The sequence below is a fragment of the Aquarana catesbeiana genome, linkage group LG02 (assembly GCF_042186555.1).
Source record: "Aquarana catesbeiana isolate 2022-GZ linkage group LG02, ASM4218655v1, whole genome shotgun sequence".
Lineage (NCBI taxonomy): Eukaryota > Metazoa > Chordata > Amphibia > Anura > Ranidae > Aquarana > Aquarana catesbeiana.
This window is the reverse complement of record NC_133325.1, coordinates 455,860,676-455,884,039: the sequence shown is the minus strand read 5'-3', so window position 1 is coordinate 455,884,039 and position 23,364 is coordinate 455,860,676. Positions and strand designations below refer to the sequence as shown.

The 23,364-nt window shown below is 44.4% G+C and overlaps 1 protein-coding gene across 2 annotated transcripts in view; it reads right to left on the bottom strand.

Moving 5' to 3' along the window:
* Positions 1–23,364, bottom strand: part of CSF3R (colony stimulating factor 3 receptor) — an 81,340-nt gene that overhangs the window by 37,334 nt on the left and 20,642 nt on the right. For both annotated transcript variants that reach the window (XM_073615622.1, XM_073615623.1), the window contains 5 exons: positions 21,407–21,492; positions 19,562–19,837; positions 17,706–17,829; positions 17,411–17,598; positions 241–389 (listed from right to left, as the gene is read on the bottom strand). In XM_073615622.1, the coding sequence (XP_073471723.1) occupies positions 241–389; positions 17,411–17,598; positions 17,706–17,829; positions 19,562–19,837; positions 21,407–21,492 (823 nt within the window). The remainder of the gene's footprint in view (positions 1–240; positions 390–17,410; positions 17,599–17,705; positions 17,830–19,561; positions 19,838–21,406; positions 21,493–23,364) is intronic.

The window sequence follows — 23,364 nt, the reverse complement described above, 5'->3', positions numbered from 1 at the left end:
TATACGCCAATACAGTAATTAGGACCAACTGTATTCACAGGACATGTTGACACTTTTGAAAAGAAGATCAGTGTGCATAAAGTGTACTTATCTTATAGTTCCACCAAATATGTACTTGCGGGATCAGTACTGCTGAACAAAAATATGCATTGCCAAGAACTTATCCAAGTAAACATTCATATTACTGAGTACATGGTAATAGCAATTGCAGGTGAATACTCTGCAGTTTCTCTGATTTACCTTGGCCCATTCTGTCTGAAATTCACTTCTGTAGCGCAGCTGACATTTCAAGTCTTTTACAAAACTAGCTTTACCATATGTCCATTGCAACTTAATACAGCCTCCAGTAGTGGCTTTTGCTTCGGTAAAGACAACGGGATCAAGTTTCACTGAAACAGAAATAAATATATTCCAAAGATATCATCAATTGCTGTTAATATAATACATCTCCATTATAGAGTGCTCTAAAAAAACATCTTCTAGCTGCTTTGTGGGCCTCACATACCAAATTGAAAGAAAATAAAAGTGAATATATTGTTCATATTCAACATCTGATACTTGTTGGTTTTATTTTTCATAGCTAGATATATTGCCAAAGACAGAACTTCCATGAGGCTATCATGTGTATTATGCGTCACACATCATGCTCTAGTTATTTTGAGAATATAATACTTGGGTTAGTATATAAGAAGAGCATTTGAAAGAAACATGAAGGCTGCCATTGCTGACTTCTCCTTCTTCAAATGCTTTTTTAAAAGGCTATCATGCTGATCACCAAAATTACAAATCATTGGCAAAGGCACTTTGAAAACTGTGGTCTTTTGCCCGCAATGCGATTTTTTTTTGTGATATTGCATGTGCGTTAGGTGTGAACAAGGTCTTATAGGGCGTACACACGGTTGGACTTCGTTCGGACATTCCGACAACAAAATCCTAGGATTTTTTTCCGACGGATGTTGGCTCAAACTTGTTTTGTCTACACACGGTCGCACAAAGTTGTTGGAATTTCCGATCGCCAACCACGCGGTCACGTATACCACGTACGACGAGACTAGAAAAGGCCAGTTCAGAACCAAGCGCGGCACCCTTTGGGCTCCTTTTGCTAATCTCGTGTTAGTAAAAGTTTGGTGAGAGACGATTCGCGCTTTTTCAGACTCGTGGCTTTCAGATCGTTTTCTGCCGTTCAGTTTGTGCTTGTGGGTTTGTATCTGCTCTTCAGTGCATGCAGCAAATTCCGCGTGACTTTAATTAGTCATTGTATTCTTGTTCATTTGTTACTGTTTTTCAGGTCGCTCTTCACAGGCCTTGCTGTTCTTCAGTGCGTTCTGTTACTTCGTTCTGAGCAGCCGACTGTTTTCTAGCCATGTTGCGTATGCGTACTCCTCGTAGAGTTCGTGCTGTGCGGGGGCTTGGTGTTGGGGTCCTGACCTTGACACAAGTCCAGTCCATGAACAGGGTGGGGAGGAGTTCATGGACCAAGAATTGGTTGCTCCAGCGTGACCAGTTCTCTCATATGCCTTTGCTCCATGAGATCCGTGAGAATAATCCTGATGATTTCAGGAACTTTCTCAGGATGACGGACCCCGTGTTTCACCATTTGTTGGCTTCGCTGACCCCCTATATCAGCAGGCAGGATACCTGCATGAGGCAAGCCATCACTCCGGAGCAGAGGTTGGTCGCTACCCTGCGGTATTTGGCGACAGGGAGAAGTCTGCAGGACTTGAAGTTCTCAACAGGCATCTCCCCCCAGGCTCTGGGGATCATTATCCCAGAGACCTGTTCTGCCATCATACAGGTCCTGCAGAAGGAGTATATGAAGGTAAGATTTTTATCCTTTTATATCACATTTTATTGTATTGAATGTTTGATAATATATTGTATTTCTTTCCTCATTCCCTAATTACCATGATTGTAATATGCTGTGAATGTCCCCTTTGTTCTCATGCATGCTGGATTTTTATGTAATTATTATTTTAGGTCCTTCATACATATTTGCCCTTCAATAACCTCCCCAGCATGGTGTCTCCTGTCCCTATATTCACCTCATGTAGTCACTTAACAATGTAATTTTTCTGCTCCATAGTAGTGCTTTACCCCAAACACCCCCTAAAATGTTTGGAAATGTTATTTTTGCTTTAAATTCAGGCAGAGTACCAGAGGCTTTTTTTTTTGTGGTGTCCCCAAATAATTTTTAGTAACCCTCCCTCCCCCAACTGCTAAGTCAGCTGATCCCAATTCTCTATCTATCCTCAATCATCTATCTGCTGACTTTGCCAAACCTATACACACTATACCCATCTCTTTTGTGGTCAGATTTATGGATGAATTCCCCAAAGCATGTAGTGCAAGGGCCTGCCTGTATACTTTCAAATGGTACTGTTTAAAGTTTTGGGATCCTATTATTATCTTGATAGGTAATAGCAGAATGTCCAAATGTCCTCAAATGTGTACAGTGTGTATTTCTATCTTTGTATTATGACACTTCTTACCTGTCCAGTGGGCTGCCAATAGTGTAACTAAGGAGGGGCTGTTCCAAGTAATACCCATTATTTAGGCATTCATCTCTCAATGAAGTAAAGAGGGTTACCTGTCCAAGATTTCCACACACCCCCTATAATGTTAGAAATGGCCCATGAGAGGGGGGGAGGGGGAATATGATAGGTGTACCTTATACTTTGGCGTTGTTAAATTCCCCTTAATAAATGCTATCTGGAGGTTGCCCCATAATGTTTGTGTCTAATCTGCTTGCCATGTTTCAGCGTAAAAATAGTAATGTTTATTGTTTTTTCCTCAACAGTTTCCTTCCACGCCACAGGAATGGCAGACTGTGGCCTCCCACTTTGCCGAGCGGTGGGACTTTCCTAACTGCGGAGGGGCAATTGATGGGAAACACGTCCACATCATCCCACCACCCAACTCGTGGTCGTACTATTATAATTACAAGGGGTTCAATAGTATAGTGATGTTGGCGGTGGTGTCGGCTAATTACGACTTCTTGTATGTGGACGTGGGGAAGAATGGCCGGATGTCCGATGGTGGAGTCATCACCCAGACGGAGTTCTACAGGCGTCTCCAGAATGGCAGCTTGGACTTGCCAGCTCCAGAGGACAATGTGGAAGGACTCCCATTTGTGTTCGTGGCTGATGAAGCGTTTGCGCTGGGGGACCACCTGATGCGGCCATTCCCAATGAGGACCCTCACCCCGGAACAGAGGGTTTTTAATTACCGGCTGGCCAGAGCCCGAAGAGTGGTGGAGAACACATTTGGAATCCTGGCCAGCCGGTTCCGCCTATTTATGACACCCATCCATATGGCGGAGTATAAACTGAACCATATTATACTTGCGTGCTGTGTTCTCCATAACTTTTTAAGGAAACATTCGGCCAACTATGCTGGCTCAGTTGGGCCTGAGGCCGGAAGGATACATCAAACCACACTGACGGTGCTTGAAAGTGGCCGTCCTGGCTTGCCCTCCCTGAGTGCCCGTGATGTCCGGTTACGCTACCTAGAGTTCTTTGCGGGTAGGGGGGCTATCAATATGCCAGACAATCTGTGAAGCCTTTTTATAATAAAAAAAAAAAGAAATTCTTTGTGGACATTTACTGCTTGTGTTTGTTTTAGCTGACCCTGACAGAAATGTGTTGAGTCCAGAAAATGTCGTGATTGTGTAACCTTATTATACAAAGCACTGTTGGCTGTTATTTACTAAATGCAAAAACACATTTCACTACAAGTGCACTTGCAACTGCACTGAAACTGCACTTGTAGTGCAAAGAGGATTTGCCCTTAGGAAATAACCCCCATTTTTGCAGAAAACAGCAATTACATCACCCCAAAAGTGTTGTAGTGTTGAGACAATAATCCACACATTCTTGAGTAACCAACTTTTTTATACCTGCACAATCACATGTGCATTTTCCAAAGGTTTTTAAAACAAACCAACATGTTTGTTGTATAACAATTTTTGAGGTAGCATTATCAAAAATCGAAATGTCCATTTAAGATAAAACAGGCCTGTGTAAAACCAACAAGAAAGACAAAAAACTTGAACTTACAAAGTTCACATTAGGTAAAACCTGAAGGCTATATCAGACATCAGTATTTAGGAACTGGGTTTGATATAGCGTTCAGATGGGGGGAAATCACCCCTGGAAAAGCCAAATTTGGAAGATGCACACCAATTTACGAATGTCAACATGTGCTAGCTGCCATCAGGGGAGATCAAGGGACGTGTTTTGGGGGAGCAAGCCCTTCCTCACCGCTTCTTTATAATTGAGGAAGGGGTTGCACCCCCAAAACGCATCCATTGATCTCCCGTGATGGCAGATAGCACATGTTGGCACACTGTGTGCATCCTCCAAATTTGGCTTTTCAAAACATTGCAAAAATATTTAAAAGATTGGACCACAATCCAAAAAGTGATTTTGTGGGGTTTTAAATTTGCCCCAAAACATCAATGATGTTATTATTTTTTTTAATCGCATCATTGATTTTTTGCTGTATGTTTTGCAGTTCTACATTACACCCCATGATCTCCCCGATCAGGATCTGGGCACTTTCTGATGTGAAAGGATCTGGATCACGATCACCTAAAAAGAGAGAAACAAAACAAAAACAGGTATCAAAAATCTGCCGGCATCCATCTCTTACCTGAGCCTGTGGTTGCAGACACTCACCTGTTGTGGTGCCAATTTCCACTACATCTTCTTCTTCCTCCTGCTCTTCTTGGGTTGGGGGTATTTCACCTTCTTCCATAGGTGGGGGGTCTGTGGTCTCCCCGGATGAGGGGTGTCCTCCGAGTCTTTTCTCCCCTATGTAAAACAAAAATGGTATAATTAGCACACAGATATTTGATGGCATAACTATAAATAGGAAACATTGCTTGGAAGTGGGGTACAATTGTCAATTTTAGCCGAGTTCCAAGATGTCTTTTTTTTATTGCCCTTTGTCAAGCTGCAATACTTTACCTGTTTAGTACAAGCTTCACAGATGGAGACCCCCTTATAGTATACACTGGAGCACCTGTGTGGCCCCCCTAATAAAAATGGTGTTCTTGTGTCCCACACTAGTGCTCCAGTGTCCAGATGTGAAAACAGCTGCTCAGTGTCCTCTCCTTACACAGAATCTAGTTTGCATTTCATTCGAGTAACAAACCCATCTACACAAACAAATATTTGGCATCCAAGTAGGCCCAAAAAAAATGTGGGAAAATGCATATGGCCTAAACAATGGTGTTTTAGAGGCCGAAAGAAAAATGTTTGATACGAACGAATAATGGGCCCATGAACATTAAAGTTGCCCTTTTAAACGTTACAATTAAGAAAAGCATATGGAGCAGCACGAACGGAATAAAGACAGAAAGAATAGGAACACAGCACAACTACTTACTTTTTTGCAGCACTCTCCGGATCTTTCGGTACTGCTCTGGCTCTCTCAACTTCAGGTCCGACCACCGCTTCCTGAGCTGATCTTTCGATCGTCATGCCCCGAAATTCTTGTGAAGACTTTTGACCACTTTCGCCATGATCTTTGCCTTTCTGATGTTGGGGTTGGGGTAAGGCCCATACTTTCCGTCATAGTCGGACTTCTTCATGATGTCGATCATCTCCAACATTTCCCCAAAGGACATATTTGTGGCCTTAAAACATCTCCTTCTGGATCGGGACGTGTCCGGATCCGGGCTTTCCTCCTCCTCCTCGTCGTTCCTGCAATTATCACGCACCTGCTGTGACTCCGCCATGTGCTCTTCCCCCACTGCGCCGAACGAAAAGGGGCGGGGAATCGACTAGAAAGAACATCAGGGGCGGGCGGAGTTACACGCATGCGCAGTGTGTATAAAGCGTAACACACGTGCGCATTACGTACAATCTGTGAGCGGAGGAAGGAGCATTGGACGCGCCGATCGTAAGAACGAAGGTAAGAGACAAACTTGTGCCTATACTGCTTCTACATTGAGGCCCATATTGTAACAAGATTAGGAGAGTTTTGTCTGACATTAGGCTTTGTCTTGTGTTGTGTCTTGCAGTGAACATGGATATGCTACTGAAAGACAATGACTTCATGTCAGTATTCGTAGATATGTTAAGGGAGCTGCCCTGTCTGTGGGAGATTAAACACCCCCATTTCAAGAACCAAGCAAAGAGGAAGGCAGCACTGGTGCAATTGTGTGAAATTGTGAAGCAGGTGATCCCCGCGGCAGACATCACCTATTTAAAGATCTTAATTGGTGGCCTGAGGAGTACATATCTAAGGGAGCGCAAGAAGGTCCAGGATTCACAGAGATCCAGAGCAGCAGATGACATCTATGTCCCCAGGATGTGGTACTATGACAGGCTGCATTTTCTGGCAGGCCAGACTGAACCCAGGCCATCCCTCTCCAGTCTTCCTTCCACGCTTCCTTCCCCCCCGGCTGAGGCTTCTGACGCCCAACCTGGGCCTTCCAGGCCACATGTGGAGGAGCCCAGATTGAGCCAGGTATAGCATTCCTCTAAATATTTCTGCTTGTCCAATCAATGATGTTACCTAGATGTTAGTTGGGAGTACTAATTTAGGATTGTGATTGATGAAGCAAAAACTAAAACCATGTCCCTTTTTCATACACAGGGAAGTCGCAGCCAGGAGGTGGCCGGGCCGAGCCGGCTGGCTGACTGATCTGCAGGTCCCTCCACCCCCCCTGAAAAGAGAAAGTGGCAGGAGGAGGAGTGCACTAGAGGAGGCTACCAGAGGACTCTTTTGGAGGGCTACAGAGGTCCTGGGAGCACCACACACCGTGGAGGAGGACATTGCTGCCATCATTGCATATAAAATGCAGAGGATGGAGGAGGACCAACAAGTCATGTGTGAGTCCCTCATATTGGAGGCTCTTAACAAAGGTATGAGGGCTCAAATTACAGCTCAGACACACCTTTGCGATGGTCCTCCTCCTCCTCCTGCAGGTCCTCCTCCTCCTCCTCCTCCTCCTTCTCCTCCAGGTCCTCCCAGTCCTCCTCCAGGTCCTACTCCTCCTCCTGCCACATCTCCAACAGCACAGCCACAGCCGGGAAGGAAGCGTGAAAGGAAGACCAGAAAGTGAGGACCCTGGATCCAGTCTGGTCGGCCAAAAAATGCAGCCTCTTGTGGTACCACAGCCTGGGGACACAGATGTCATCTGCTGCTATCCGGATCTCTGCGAATTCTGGACCAGACTGCCCTCCCTTACATATGGACTCCTCAGGCCACCAATTTTGATGTTCAAGAATTGATGTCTGCCCTGGGGGTCCCAGGCTTCGCTAATTTCTCATGTTGATCCAGTGTTGCCTTCCTCTTTGTTTGGTTCTGATCCCTTAATAAAGGATTTTTGTTTTGAATTATACTCTCCTATGTGTTTTACTTCAAAAATGACAGTTTGTTTGTGAGGATTCAGGTACATTTCAAATATACAATGTGAAATGAACAAGGGACACCAACAACAAACAATCTCCTTGAGATTAAATAATACAAGATATCAATGGTGTTGGGGTAACTTGACACACAAAACACACACAAAAATATTCTGGAGTAAAAATAAAAATAACATTGAACAAAGATCAGCCTTTGAAAAAATACAAACATTAAATAATAAAAAAAAGGCTTAAAATCCCCCAAAAAATTAAATAAAAAAAAAAATTATGTCAGATGTGACAACTAATAACAATATATTCAGGGAATACCAATAAAAAAACAAAAATAAAACTTTGTGAGAAGTGTGTGTGAATATGAGCAGCAAAACTACTTAATTCTTGTCACATTATAAAGAAGAAGAGAGTGCGCTGTATTAAACCATTTTTAACATTGCAGCGTGACGAAAGTGCTGTATCCATTGCGAACGCTAAGTTTACCAGAACGAGCTGTTCCGTCTTGGAATTTCTTCTGAGCATGCGTGGCACTTTGTGCGTCGGAACAGGCCACACACGGTCGGAATTGACGCGATCGGATTTTGTTGTCGGAAAATTTTATCTCCTGCTCTCCAACTTTGTGTGTCGGAAAATCCGATGGAAAATGTCCGATGGAGCCCACACACGGTCGGAATTTCCGACAACACGCTCCGATCGGACATTTTCCATCGGAAAATCCGACCGTGTGTACAAGGCATTAAAGTGTGACTTTAGCCCTAAATTAACATAACTCTTCCTCCACAATACTTAACCCTTAACTTAACTCCCCATATATAACCTTTAACCTAACCCCTAACACCCTCACTTAAGGTTACACATAAAGTAGGCTCTTTATTTCTAACCCCCCCCCCAACACTTAACACACAACGTAAGCCTTTAAAGTTTAATTCTAATCTTAATCTATCAAAAAGTTAAAATTAAAATGGTGAAAAAAAGTGAATATATTTATTGAATGATGTGATCTCCAAATATAATTAGATGCATTGCTATTTGCTAACAAGCACCCAAATTAGACTGATATGACCACAGGCAATGTAAAGGTTATTACCTTCAAAGATATCTCTGCAGTTGAGATAGGACTATTTTATATTTTCTGTGAAAATAAATAAATCCTGTCCTAGCACTTGGCTAAAGGTGTCCATCCTCCTAGGCATAAAAGGCAGTTGTGAACCAGTCAGTGATGGGTCAGCTCCAACTTTGATCAAAGAACAACATACATACATACAACAAGGAGGAAGCTTTCTTTGCTTCCGCTGAATAGCCACCTGAGCCCATCCGATCCAGAGATGTGTGTCAGCGCATACTGTCTCTCTCCTCATTGGACAGATTGATAGCAGCAGGAGCGATTGGGTCCCACTGCTGTCAATCAAATCCGGTGACACAGGAGCAGGAGGGGGCATGGCCGAGTTATGCTGTCTGTGTCAATGGAAGCAGCAGTGGGACTCAGGAGCGAGTACCCGATACAGAGAAGGAGCTAAGTATAGGCATGTTTGTTTTTATATATATATATATATATATATATATATATATAGGAAGGCCTGTTTACTGGCCTGAAATTATGGGAGGAGCCCGGAGGGTATTTAACCAGACCACCTACGATGGTCTGTGTTGGTTCCAGTGCGCGGTACTACGTCACCAGGCTGACTTTCCTAAAATCACTGCACGTTTGTGAGTTCCTACTTTCGAGTTCCAGTGCGTCGCTGTTCCTCTTTCGCAGTTCCGCGAATTTCGATCGTTGCACTCGCTGTCGCAGGTAGGAGCTATTGTTACCGTTTATAGAATCGTATTGTTATCTTATCCGTACGGAGTCACTTACGAATCAAGTCGCATTAGCGGCGCACGGTCCCGAAACCTTGTGCCACACATCACCCCCCCCCTTTTTTACTAACCGTACACCTTCTACGAAAACCCCCACTGTCATCCAAAACTGACTCTCTTCACCAGCACTCACCAACAGTGTGCTACTTTCATCCGACCGATCCGAGTCCAGTCACAATACCGGCTTAATGATTCGGATCCTCAGCATTACAAACCCCACTGTCCAATCCGAATCCAGTCGTAGCACCGACTCAAACGATTCGGATCCTTCCCAAACCAACTTTCACCGACCGATCCGATTCCAGTTGCATACCGGCTCAATGATTCAGGATCCTCGGCATTTTAACTCACCAACTAATCCGAGTCCAGTCGTAGCACCAGCTCAATGATTCGGATCCTTGCCAATCCAACTTTCACCGACCGATCCGAGTCCAGTCACATACCGGCTCAATGATTCAGGATCCTCGGCATTACAAACCCCACCATCCAATCCGAGTCCAGTTGTAGCACCGGCTCAACGATTCGGATCCTCGCCAATCCAACTTCCACCGACCGATCCGAGTCCAGTCCATACCGGCTCAATGATTCAGGATCCTCGGCATTACGAACCCCACCATCCAATCCGAGCCCAGTCGTAGCACCGGCTCAACGATTCGGATCCTTGCCAATCCAACCCTCACTGACCGACCTGAGTCCAGTCGCAAACCGGCTCAATGATTCGGATCCTCGGCATTTCAACCCCACCAACCAATCCGAGTCCAGTCGTAGCACCGGCTCAATGATTCGGATCCTTGCCAAATACAACTTTCACCGACCGATCCGAGTCCAGTCGCATACCAGCTCAATGATTCGGATCCTCGGCATTTCAACCCCACCAACCAATTCGAATCCAGTCGTGTCACCGGCTCAATAATTCTGATCCCTCACAAACAATAACATAAACACACAACTCACACCATCTATTTTGTACCAATGCTGCGCACGGTTATTCCTACATAATCAAATTTCAGCTAAAACTTTCTTTCGCCTTTCACAGGCTGCTTATTTGCAATCGCTACAAACATTTACGAAATGGCTTCATACAGCCACTCATCTCCAGTAGCAACACGGCTACTCATCGATTTTTGTCGAGGGCTTGCATCTCTTCACCAGGGGGCCAACTTCTGCCCCAAACAGCTCTTTAGCACTCCCTCTCAAAAAAAAAAAGAAATCTTCCTATGTCACCCCTACTACAGGTTCCCGATCGACCCAAGTCTCGACCCCAAACCAAGACTCCACTACTAGGGCTTCAAGGCAGGTGCATAATTCAAAGGGATCCCCCCCCCTTTGCTTTTTCAAAAACACACCTTTCACGACATTTTTACTTCACATACACAATTTGATTCATTTCCGAGGCGTTAGCAACTGTCACATACTTCTATGTACTTCACTCTGTTTTCAAAGAGCGATCCGAGATCCTTCACCACGCAGACAAGGTCGCCTAATGTCCAGCTTGCTGGCAGTGCAAGCGTTAGCAGACCGAACATACGTCAATTAACTACAGATCGCAACATTCCTACTTAGAACACCAGACTTCAAAATACTTGCCCCGTCCGCCCTGGGGGCTCTGGTTCATTAGTCTGTGCCAAGCACAGGCGACACCCAAGCTATCGGTTACCTAGCCAGGCACCTCCTGGCTCACCTCGGTTGTCACGCATTCTTTCGAGTTTTCTAAAATCACACTCGGCAGCGCTCGTACGCAAACTAGCTGTCACTATGGCTGTCGCTCCTTCTCCTATCCTTAAATTTTCTTCTACCTTCCGTCTCATCTACCCGAAAATCTATCCCCTCCTACCTTTTAAACTTGTCTAAAACATATGCATTTCCCCCCCTATCTTAGCGGACGCCATGTCGCAGGCCGACAGCGAGGACTTTGCCTCCACCATGTCGTCACCTGGGACAGGCTCAGCAAATGACGGCTTACAGTCTCTCAGAGCTTGGACCATCCCCAAGCTTACAGCTGAACTACGGCGCAGGAGTATTCCCTACCCTGCAACTGCTAGGAAAGCTGAGCTCTTCAGGTTGCTGTTTCCTCCGCCAGCGGCAGCCCAACCAGGCACCCAGGCGTCACTACACTCAATCTCTTCAGCAATCACTCAGCTGCACTCCTTGGTGACCACACTGTCGGCAGCAGTCACTGATGTCCAGACAAGAGTGGGAACCCTGGAGGTACATCAAGCTGCACCCCCACCATCTACAGTAACCACCGTCACCCCCATGCCTCTCCTTACAGGTACGCCTGATGTGTGTACCTATGTCTTCCCCGCACATCTTGTCCCAGCAGGCATCAGGAAGGACATCATGGATGGGAAGGACATCAACTTAGCATCCCTCCTCATCGCAGTACATGACCTGGCTGAAAACAAGTCCTATTCATGGGGAGACGTTTCCGTCATCCTGAAGGCTAAAGACCATAGGCTTACCCGCAAACTCAATATTGCAGAGTTTGTGCTAGCATTTGGCATGTTCAGAGGTGTACTATGCACGGTCATCCCCAACAGGAGGGAAGAGCTGGATCTATACTTACACGCAGTAGTAGATCTAGGTTATAAATATGGGGATGCTCATTTTATGACTATCACAGGTCATTTTCAGCAAAAGCAGCAGCCAGACTTTCCCAGTTCCAGGCAACTACCAACTGGAGTACCATTGATACAGAGCTGTTCTGTCGCCATTTCGCTGGCCTACGTTCCCCATTCTGTACTAACTGCCAGTCGTCTACCCATATGGCTAACTGGTGCTCCGAGTCAGGTGGCAGACGCCCCCCAACTTTCTCTACTTCTCTAGTGCAGCGTACAACCCAACGGCATTTACTCAGCCGGCCCAGGCAGACAGATTAGAACGACCCGTCCATGCACTAGGGGGAGCAACCATATGCAATAATTTCAACTTCGGGGGTTGTAACTTCCCCCACTGCAAACTCCTTCATATCTGTCTCACATGCCACAAAGCTCACCCCAGGTACGCCTGCGCTGTCAAACAGCTTAAACCCGCATGACTAAGCCGAGTGCACGTCGGATGGCTCGGGTTTTACCTCTCCTCACACCCAACACCTTCACTGGCAGCCTTTCTCATCCAGGGATTCACGACAGGCTTTCACACCGGACTTTCACACTCCCCAACACAACTCACAAGTGCAAAAACCTGCTTTCAGCCGCTACCGACGAGGAAGCCATCATCACCCTGCTGCAGACAGAACTAGACCGGGGGTACATGATCGGTCCCTTTACACTATCACCTTTCTCTGTATGGAGAGTCAGCCCTATCGGGCTTGTGAAGGGCAAGTTTTCAAATAAACTCAGTTTAGTCTATGATTTGTCCGCGCCTCATTGTTCCCACATACCCAGTTTAAATTCCCTAATACCTTCAGAAGAGTTTTCACTTAAATATTCATCTGTAGACTCAGCTATTCAATCTATCATTTTTGCAGGAGTAGGCGCCTGGTTGTCTAAAGCATACATCTCGGACGCATTCAAGTTGTTACCAATTGATCCGTACCTATGGCGACGGCAGGGAGTCAAATGGAAAGGCCTATACTGTTTCGCCACCAAATTAACTTTCGGCCCCAAAAGCAGCCCGTGGCTATTTTAACACCTTTGCTCAGTCTCTTTCCTGGATTCTGTCACAACACGCGGCCTGTCAGAAAGTGATTCACTACTTAGACGACTTCCTACTCATAGAGAAACCTAACGAGCCCCCAATTGATCTAAATAGCCTAAGAGAAATCTTCCACAATCTTAACGTGCCTTTAGCAGATAAGAAGGTGGAAGACCAGGCACAGATCTTTACTTTCTTGGGTATCATACGCAACACTCGCACCATGCAGGCTAGCCTACCTCCGGACAAATTGACCTGCATCAGGACAGTCATCCACACGTTTACTAATACTAAAGGCTGCACGAAAAAGCAACTACAATCCCTCCTTGGCATGCTTAACTTTGCCATAAGGATCATCCCTCAAGGGCGATCCTTTGTCTCACGCCTCCTGGTGTTCCTCTCCCAGGTACAAGACCCCGACCAAATATTTAAACTAGACGAGGCAGCCATAGCTGACCTGGCCATGTGGGACGATTTTCTAACAAATTTGAATGGCATTTCGATGTTTATTCCATCAGCATCTCCCACTTCACCTCAAATAATCACGGACGCCGCAGCCTCCACAGGCTTTGCAGCTATTTTTGGCCATCACTGGTTTGTAGCACCATGGCCGCCAGAAATACTCTCGGTCCCCAGGTTCAGTCAATCCTCCTCGTTGTTTGAGATCTACCCCATTGTTGCAGCAGCCCAGGTCTGGGGCAACAACTGGGTAGGACAAACAGTGACATTCTCCACAGATAATCAAGCCACAGCCTGTATTATAAATAAAGGTCGGTCCAAGTCCTTGGCCATCATGTCCTTCCTACGCAGGCTGGTGCAACTCTCACTACAGCACCAATTTAACGTCCTCTGTGTCCACATCCCAGGCAAATGTAACACCTCGGCTGATGCTCTATCTCGTCCTAACTTCGCAACGTTCTTTTCGCAGGAAGCTGGAGCCGACCCGACCATGTCTGCCATCCCACATTGGTCGCAGCTAACCCTGGATTGAAGCGACATCTTCATGACGCCACTAGTCTGATTAACCAGTCACTATCTCACAATACCCTGAAAGCCTACCATACTGCCTAAAAAATCTATCACAGGTTTCTAGCCGCTAACCTCGGGGCAATACCAAGAGATCTCCATCACATTCTGGCCTTCTGGCCTGAGCTGGCGTTATCCTACAATACCATTAGACTCTACCTAGCTGGCATCCAGCATTTCACCTCCTTACAAGATCCTACCAAATCATCTTTGTTCGCTACCCATGCGGTCAAGGCCATCCTGCGAGGTATCCACAAGCAACAGCCCCAAGTCAGCGGTAAATGCTTACCGGTCACCAGTGCCATGTTTCGAGACATGTCCACTATCCTTTCACGTTCCCCTTTCGGCTTATTGCCCAGCTTGGTCATCCAAGCAGCCATCTACCTGGCATTTTACGGCTTTCTATGACCCAGCGAATTCAAAGTCAGCGGCCCCAGTCATAGGATGTTACGTAGACGCCACCTCACGTGTCACCACAGTCATTTCACATTGCACCTCGAGGTGTCCAAAATGCAACAGTCCAGTCCGGGGGTTGACATCAAGCTCTTCAGAACGCACAATGCCTGGTGCCCCGTAGCCATCCTAGATCAGCTATTAGCCCATCTGTCTGATCTCTCGCAGGACAGCCCTTTGTTACCAGTCCCGATCAGCCCGCTTAGTACCAACCAGTTCACTACTTCTGCGCAACTTAAGCCTTGACCCCAACCATTATTCTGGACATTCTTTCCGCCTTGGAGCAGCATCAGCAGCCACACGAAACGGGGTCCCGGACCACATGATCAGGAAAATGGGTAGGTGGAAATCCACCTGCTTCGCTCGCTACATTCCCAATCCACAAGCAGAAATGTCACGAGCCTTTGGCAAGCTTGCCCTGTAATATGTCCATAAACTTAAAATAAATCATTACCTCCCTAACCAAGTCTTTTTGCGCCCTTCTCTGGCATACTGCCCAGCAGGTCTGGGTTTACTATACAGCAGGCCAGGGCACACTTCAGGTCTATTTTATGTTGTTAGTCTTGTGACGTGTTTATGTGCTTCATATCTCTCAGGACGGAGGGCTCTGACCATAAATAGGAAGGCCTGTTTACTGGCCTGAAATTATGGGAGGAGCCCGGAGGGTATTTAACCAGACCACCCACAATGGTCTGTGTCGGTTCCAGTGCGCGGTACCCACCCACCCATTCCCCTTCTCAGGGTACTTCTCTTCAAACAATTTCTCTACAGAAACATCCATTACTTTCTTAAGGTATGCGCCCTTCTCTGGCATACCGCCCAGCAGATCTGGGTTTACTATACAGCAGGCCAGGGCACACTTCAGGTCTATTTTATGTTGTTAGTCTTGTGACGTGTTTATGTGCTTCATATCTCTCAGGACGGAGGGCTCCGACCATAAATATATAAAACGAAGCTTTATAACCACTTTAAGAGTTCTGCATACTCTCTCCATTATAGGTACTTGTAGGGATCTGATGCCCTGTACTATCTGTATTTGTATGTGGCTGAATTCTTACACATTTCGTTATTTATGCACATTACTTCCTGTCCCTGCAAGAAGGTGGAGATTGGAGGACTTTAATATCTTTATAAAGGGGAGTTTTCAGGAAGAAGAGACAGACCTTTGCCACATTACTTTACACACAAAGGAGCTGCTGTTGCTGCTATATTTCACCCAGACCAGAAACAGAGACTATAAAGCTAGTATTCCTATGCTCTAATAGTTTATATACAGCTGAGTGTAATTGTGAATCCTTGTGACAGGCGTATCTCTGTCCTATTGTTATTGTCTCAAATACATAGTGCCAGACAGACCTTAGTAGTCTGTGCTACTCTAATGCCGCGTACAGACGATCGGACATTCCGACAACAAAATCCTGGATTTATTTCTGACAGATGTTGACTCAAACTTGTCTTGTATACACACTGTCGTACAAATGTTGTCGGAAATTCCGATCGCCAAGAACGCGACGTACAACACGTACGATGAGCCGAGAAAAATTAAGTTCAATAGCCAGTGCGGCTCTTCTGCTTGATTCCGAGCATGCGTGGAATTTTGTGCATCGGAATTGTGTACACACGATCAGAATTTATGACAACGGGTTTTGTTGTCGGAAAATTTGAGATCCAGCTCTCAAATTTTTGTTGTCGGAAATTCTGACAACAAATGTCCGAAGGAGTCTATGCAAGGTCGGAATTTCTGACAACAAGCTCACATCGAACATTGTTGTTGGAAATTCTGACCGTGTGTACGCAGGATATGTGTGTAGTGGTCACCTTCCAGTAGATCAGTAGGTGAACCTGTTTACTGCTGTAGAGTTTAAATGCAACTCCTGTTTTTCTTAGTTAACCCTGTTTCTCCTGGTCTGGAATTGTATAGCTAGTATTAGCTCAGCACTCATAACCAGCATAGGCTAGAGCCAGGTTAGGCATCTGATGGCCACTTGGTAAATACTTGGTAAATAGAGGTCCAGTTGCATGACAAATTAGAAGCTACTAGGGACTAAGATGCAGAGCAGATAGGCTGACTCTGAGTTCCAGTATCACACCACAGTTTCTGCTAGTGAGAAGCTGTGTTCCAGGCTGGTTGGACAATCATTGAAGGAACTTCCTATGATTGCACATTCTGTCTTTAGGTCTTCAGCACCAAATCAGGATCTTCATCAGGGGTCTCTGCAACTGGACTTTGTTCCAACATTCGTCTGGAGGTGTCTTTTTAAAGTGGCTGTAAACCCCGCTTGGTAATTTTTACCTACAGGTAAGCCTATAATAAGGCTTACCTGTAGGTAAAATGAATATCTCCTAAACATGCACCATTTAGAAGATATTCAGCATGCATGCAGCCGCTGACGTCAGTGGTGCACTGCGTTCTGAAGGTCCGGCATACCTTGCCGAAACTTCAGAGCTTCGTCCCGGAACCGAGGGAGTGACATCATTGCAGCTTTTGGCCAATCAGAGTACCGGAGCTCGCGAACCTGGAAGAAAGACAGGGAGAACATGTCAGCCCTCTCAGCGGTGACTTTCCAGCACTGGAGTTCCATGCATACTAGCACATTATGCAATTGCCTTGCAGGTTTTTTTTTTTTTTTTTAACAACCGCTTTAACAACTACCTAGATCCAGGTATATATGCACAATTCCAACAAGACTCCCGTTGGCCCTTTTGCTGATAATACTTGTTTGTACATTGGATGTATATTCTATTATTAATCTTTTATTATATAAAGCTCATATTATTTATATACTGGTGTGCATCTATATACGTTTGGTTAACGTTATATGCTGGTTGCAGTTGTTCCTCTGCTTTCAATTACTTTGATTAGATTACCGGTTATTATCTCAGGAAAATAGGCCTTGTCCTGCATGGAGGCACTGCCAACTTTATTATCAAAAACCCACTCTTCCACTTTGCAAAGGCTTTGGATCTCTTATTTACCGGAAAGTTTAGCACATTATCTTGTTTGGGGAGAGACATTTTTCATGACACCAGCACCCAAAAGAGGTCCACATACTTATACTACATACCTTCTTTTTGTGGAACGAAACAAAGTGGAGCAGAGGTAGCAAAGCCCAGCTCATTTTTTACAGTGACCCATACTGCAAGTTTCCTGCTAAAATGGTAGTTGGCACGGGAAATGGTGCAGAAATTCTGTCTCATTAAGGGAGTGCAGTTAAATTCACTCTTTGTGGGCATCACACACTGTTCCACAGACCTGTGCAAAACACAGATAAATATCAGCAACTGTGTAACCAAAAAAATGAACAGGAAATAAAACAGGCACATTTGTGTCCAGGAGATATGTGCTGTCAGATCACTTGCCTGAAAACTGAAAGTGTGACATTGGTTGTTAAGAGGGAGTCTTCACCAGGTAGCCATGTGCAGGTCACAGTATTATCTGAAGGCTTCATAAAACAGCTCAGGTTCGTGGGTGGTGATGGTGGATCTGAAATTCACATTAGTGATAAACATTTATTGACAAAGATGGATGCAATAATAACAAATAAACCATATTGTGATTTGGTAACACAAATTGCTCTCACAGCAGTGAATAGATTTGCTACTAGGAAATAGAATTAATTTTAGTGTATGCTTAGACAGACATGTTAAGAAAAAATTGAAGCTCTTGTAAAGATGACAGCACACGGCCAGGTTTTTTAAGTCTTGGAGCAATGGCCAGTACATACTTTTACATTTTATGTGTTTTATGTTAAGCATATACAGGGGAGACAGGTCCTGGCAGTATTTGGGACAGGTTTGTGGGTTGCACATTGTTGTCCTCCACAATATTTACATGCTGGCTCTGTGTGGGATAAGAGTTCTGCTTCTGGAAGTGAACGGGCAGGGCTGGCAAACAAGGACCTGGTTGTTAAAGTGGAGTTCCACCCAACTTTACAAGGTGGTCTTAAACTAAAGACCACCCCTCCACCCCTCGTTTTTGGATTACTATATATATTTTTTTTTCCTTCCTACTTTTTTCAGAAGTACAAAGTGTACTTTCCGTCCTAGCCGGGCTGCCGCAAAGTATGTCACATCCTCTTCTGCCGCGAGCCCTCCTCCTTCTCCATAGCTGCCTTCTGGGACCTGTGTGTGTCCCAGAAGACGAGGTGGCCATTCACAAACTGCCGCGCGACTCGCGCATGGCAGTAGGAAACTGGCTGTGAAGCCCAAAGGCTCCACTGCCAGTTTCCCTTAGTTGTAATGGCGGTGCCTGCACCCAAGCCAGTGGACGAATCGGTCTCGGGGGGGCTGACATCGCGGGCTCCCTGCACAGGTAAGTTTCTTTATTAAAAGTCAGCAGCTACAGTACTTAGCTGCTGACTTTTAAAAAAACACTTTTTTTGCAGCTGGAACTCCTCTTTAAGTTGTACAACAGATTTACAGTACCACTCTGAGCCACGACGATGTGACTCCTATGCACCTGCGCAGGAGTGATGTCATCGCAGCCATTCAAATAGCCTGTCAGACCAAACCCAGAAGAAAGACCAGGGGAAGAGGAAAGCACCTGCAACCTGCAAGAGCACTGACAGCGCAGCACTGGAGGGAATTGTTTGACAGGTAAGTCCTGCTAATATGCTTTGCATTCCACCACATTATGGCTACCAGCTACTGGGTGCCCATTTATATGAAAAAAATAGAGTTTATTCTGCTTTAAAGGTTGTAAAGGTTTGTGTTTTTTCACCTTAATGCATTCTATGCATAAGGTGTCATTGATACCAGAGCAGGTCCATAGCTCTGTTCTGGACATGAGGACGCCAAGGGACAGTCTGCTACTGGATCGTGGGGGGGGGGGTTGTGGTCTTCAGGGGGTGTGGAGAATCAGGTGAGTTATTGTTTCTCCTCTCCTCTAGAAAAATAGCAGCCTCACTGCAAGGGATAAATTCTAAAGTTGGTCTTTAACTGTGTAGGTAGATCACAAAACAAATTACATTGGTGCCAAACCCACTGAAAAAATGATCGTCATTTTATCACGCATGCTTTCATTCTTTTGAGGCTCCCAAAATAGGACACGGCCCCTTTAAATACACTTGCAGCAAAGTTTTAGTAGATTGTACTAAACGGATATACAGTATGTTTTATTCATATGATAATAAAAGTTGTATAGATCTGTGAACAGATGGGAGAGCACAAAAAAATTAAAAAATATATACTCATGGTATTTAGAAAAATGCACTTACAGCCAGCTCTAATGAGAATTTCATCCATTAACTGGAGTCCTTCACTGTTGTCCACAAAGCATTGAAGAAGTCCTGACGTTTTGTTGAAGCTTCTGATATACACAGATGAAGTGTTTCCATGAACATTCACGTGAGCTTCAGGCAGAAGATCCTTGTCCAGCTTCCATACCACTGCTCCTCTTCCTATCTCAGGGCAATAGGAAGAGCAAGAAGCCAACAGAGGGGAACCAAGCTGAATTACAGAAGAATCTATAGTAATGTGACAAGCCTGGACATCTGCCAAAAGAAAAAGTTGTACGCTATTATTAATTTTGCTGTAGAATTATCTGTCTGACTATCTATCTTTTTGTAGTACCCTCTAGTTAGGTGGGTGCTGGAGTGAGGATTTTTTGTTGGTAGCGTGGGTAAATTTAGGCAGGCCTAGCTGGTTGCTAGGCCTGTTTGTTTTCATTCTGGGCTGGGAGTGGCTCAGGGTAGCAGCTGGGGACTCACAGGCCACATCAGTTCACTGTCACCTCCCTCTTCCTTCTAGAGAGTGCTAGAAGGAAAGGAGGGGAAGAGAGGCGATGCTACCTGGGGTATCTTTAGGAGCTGTGACCAATCCCCTACTTGGATTGGCAGGGGGGCAGGCCTCCCTAAATGCCTGGGGTCCGCCCAGCTGGGGAGGAGTTGTCAGGTGGAGGAGCTGGAGTGAGGGAGTGTCGGGGGCCCATGAGGAGCTCCCCAGTCTGGCGGGGGGGGTGACCCTTGGCTGGGGCTCGGGTGCATCCAGGAGGAGTGACGAGATTGTGGAAGGAGAGGCATATGAGAGAGCAAGTAAAGGACAGCGGGAGAGAATACAGTCTCCAGGGAGGACTGCTGGTCACAGCCAGGAGGGCTGGTGAGTGAGCTCAGTGGGGAGGACTGGGGAGGCACACCTGAGAGAACTAGCTATGAAAACACTAAGGAAACCCAAATCGTAAGAGAAGTAACATGATCTGGCCAACTTTAGCAGGATCAAATGACAATGATTTCAGTATTATAAAGCACCACTTAATTTCAAATGGATATTATAAACTAAAATGAAAATATGAGCAACACGGAAAAATAGTGCAGTGAAACAGTGAATGGTGCATTGAATAAATGCATCCTTTCAATGTACCTTAAACGTGCTTTACCTATAACAAGCAAACACATTTTAGGCACAGTGACAGGAATGTATCAAGATAGCAGCAAGGTCAAAGAATACTCAGAACCTACTTATTAATACATTTTACCTTTTTTTTTTTTTTTTAAGTAAGACCAGCACCACCACATGACTTGCAGTTTTTTAAAGACGGTCTGCCTTAAACCTAGTACACAAGGGCCGAATGTCGGACGGCATCACCTGGTTTCTATTGAACCTTCAGCCCATGTGTATGGAAGCTGGTCCGAGAGAAGAGTTTGGTCGGCTTCTGTCAAAGGGTCACGACTGAAAAAAGGTCTGCTGACTGGCTGCTGATCAGCGCTCTCAGCCAATGGCCAGAGTAATCTGGCGGGGGGCATCCCCCTGTTAAAACACAATACCTCAGCGGGAAGATCGCTGTATTAACATCAGATTGTTAGTATAGCGGCTCCGACCTGAGCTGTCAGGTTTTTTTTTTAGTTCAATCCATAGGGTTGAACGAAAAAAAAAAAAAACTGGTAGTGTGTACGAGGCTTTATTGTATCAGTTCAGCAAATTTTTCACCTCCTTTCTTGGGTCTAAATCTCATGGGCAGCTGAGCAAATATAAATTAGACAACAAAACAAGGGCCTAGTGTAGTATAGGCCTTGATGTGGGCAACAGCACATTTTAAAGTGATGATAAAATATAATTTCCCTTACCTTGGACCAGCAAGAGAAGTAAAGTCCCCTCTAGCAGCAATATACTGTAGTCTTTCTGCATTTCCTCAAAATTCTCGCCGTGCAATCTGCCAGAGAAAAGTTAGTCTAGTTGAAGGACTGTTGACCAAACAGGGATGAGAAGAAAAGCAAAAAAAAACAAAAATGCATGGAAGTGCTGAATGTATAAGCAGACCGAAATGGATACATATTGATAGGGATGTTGTGCTTATTTATATGTCTGCTCCTATAAGGAGATTTTTGTTTCTTGTTACTGTTGTTAGAGTGAACTTATTCTAAAAACTCCTGATACTCATATACTATTTGGATACAACATAACAATTCACTCTGCAGGCAATCACTTTGCTTTACATGTGTACTACACACAGGTGTTTATTTACTATAGTGCAAATTTGCAAATGCGCAAATAAATGGTCGCAAAATGACTAAAGCTGCGAAAAAAGAAAAATTAAAAATGAATTCAATATAGTGCTCAGGCAAAAATAGTCACAAAATCAAATTCACTATAGGTCACAGACAACAGAGACCATCTACTAAATCGGTAGTCCTGATCGAAACATGGGAATTGCACATGGAAATAATGTTTAGCGCATGATATGATAGACTAAATGGTTCTTAAATATGTGGTATATTGTTTAAAGATAATCTACTTTTAAACTGCTTAAAAAATGTATGTGTAAACTGAAATATCATTGAAAGTCTGTGAAGAGATAAATTCCCCCTCTTTCTACAACTACAGTTGTGCTCATAAGTTTACATACCCTGGCAGAATGTATGATTTCTTGGCCATTTTTCAGAGAATTTGAATGATAACACAAAAACATTTCTTTCACTCAAGGTTAGTGTTTGGCTGAAGCCATTTATTATCAATCAACTGTGTTTATTCTTTTTAAATCATAATCACAACAGAAACTACCCAAATGACCCTGATCAAAAGTTTAAATAGCCTGGTGATTTTGGCCTGATAACATGCACACAAGTTGACACAAAGGGGTTTGAATGGCTATTAAAGGTTACCATCCTCGCCTATGATCTGTTTGCTTGTAATTAATGTGTATGTATAAAAGGTCAATGAGTTTCTGGACTCTGGACAGACCTTTGCATCTTTCATCCAGTGCTGCACTGACGTTTCTGGATTCTGAGTCATGGGGAAAGCAAAAGAATTGTCAAAGGATCTGTGAGAAATGGTAGTTGAACTGTATAAAACAGGAAAGGGACATAAAAAGATATCCAGGGAATTGAGAGGAATAGGTGAATGCCTAATAGCCAATGCCACATCAGTTTGGTTGATTCCATAATATTAACTCTTCAAATGCATGCGATGGTACTTGTTCAATAATATTGTGGTGTGGAATTTCAAAAATCACACTCTAGTTAACGTGCAAGGTTTTTTTATTCGTTTGTGCACTGGAAAAATCAACACAGCTACCTTAGGTGGGTAGTAGGTTGGCTAGGTTTTGAACTCACAACCTGGGTGCTTTGTAGATATCAGTGCAAACCACTAAGCCATTGTGCTAAGTACACTGAGACCTGCATAATATTGTAGTATGATTAAACAATGAACATTAAAGAATGAACATAAATAATTACAGCTTTATAGTTGCATAAAAACAAAATTAACATGAAAAAAAAAAGATATAACAGATCTGTAACTTAAATGTTCAATACATGTAACTTTACAGAATGGCAGACATTACTCTACAATACTTATTCATAACCGCATTCGTTAGCAAAAGAAAAAAACAAACTAGGAATACTAATTGGAATATACATAAATAGATGCACACATGGTAGAGCACATTTCACATAAAAATGTTTTATTCACATTCATGTGCTCATGGCTGCAGTGCATTTCCAAACTCGGTAGCAATTGGCATTTGCAAATTTGCGGTTATGCAGATTTGACAATTACAAAGGCATGTTCGCCGATATTAGCACAC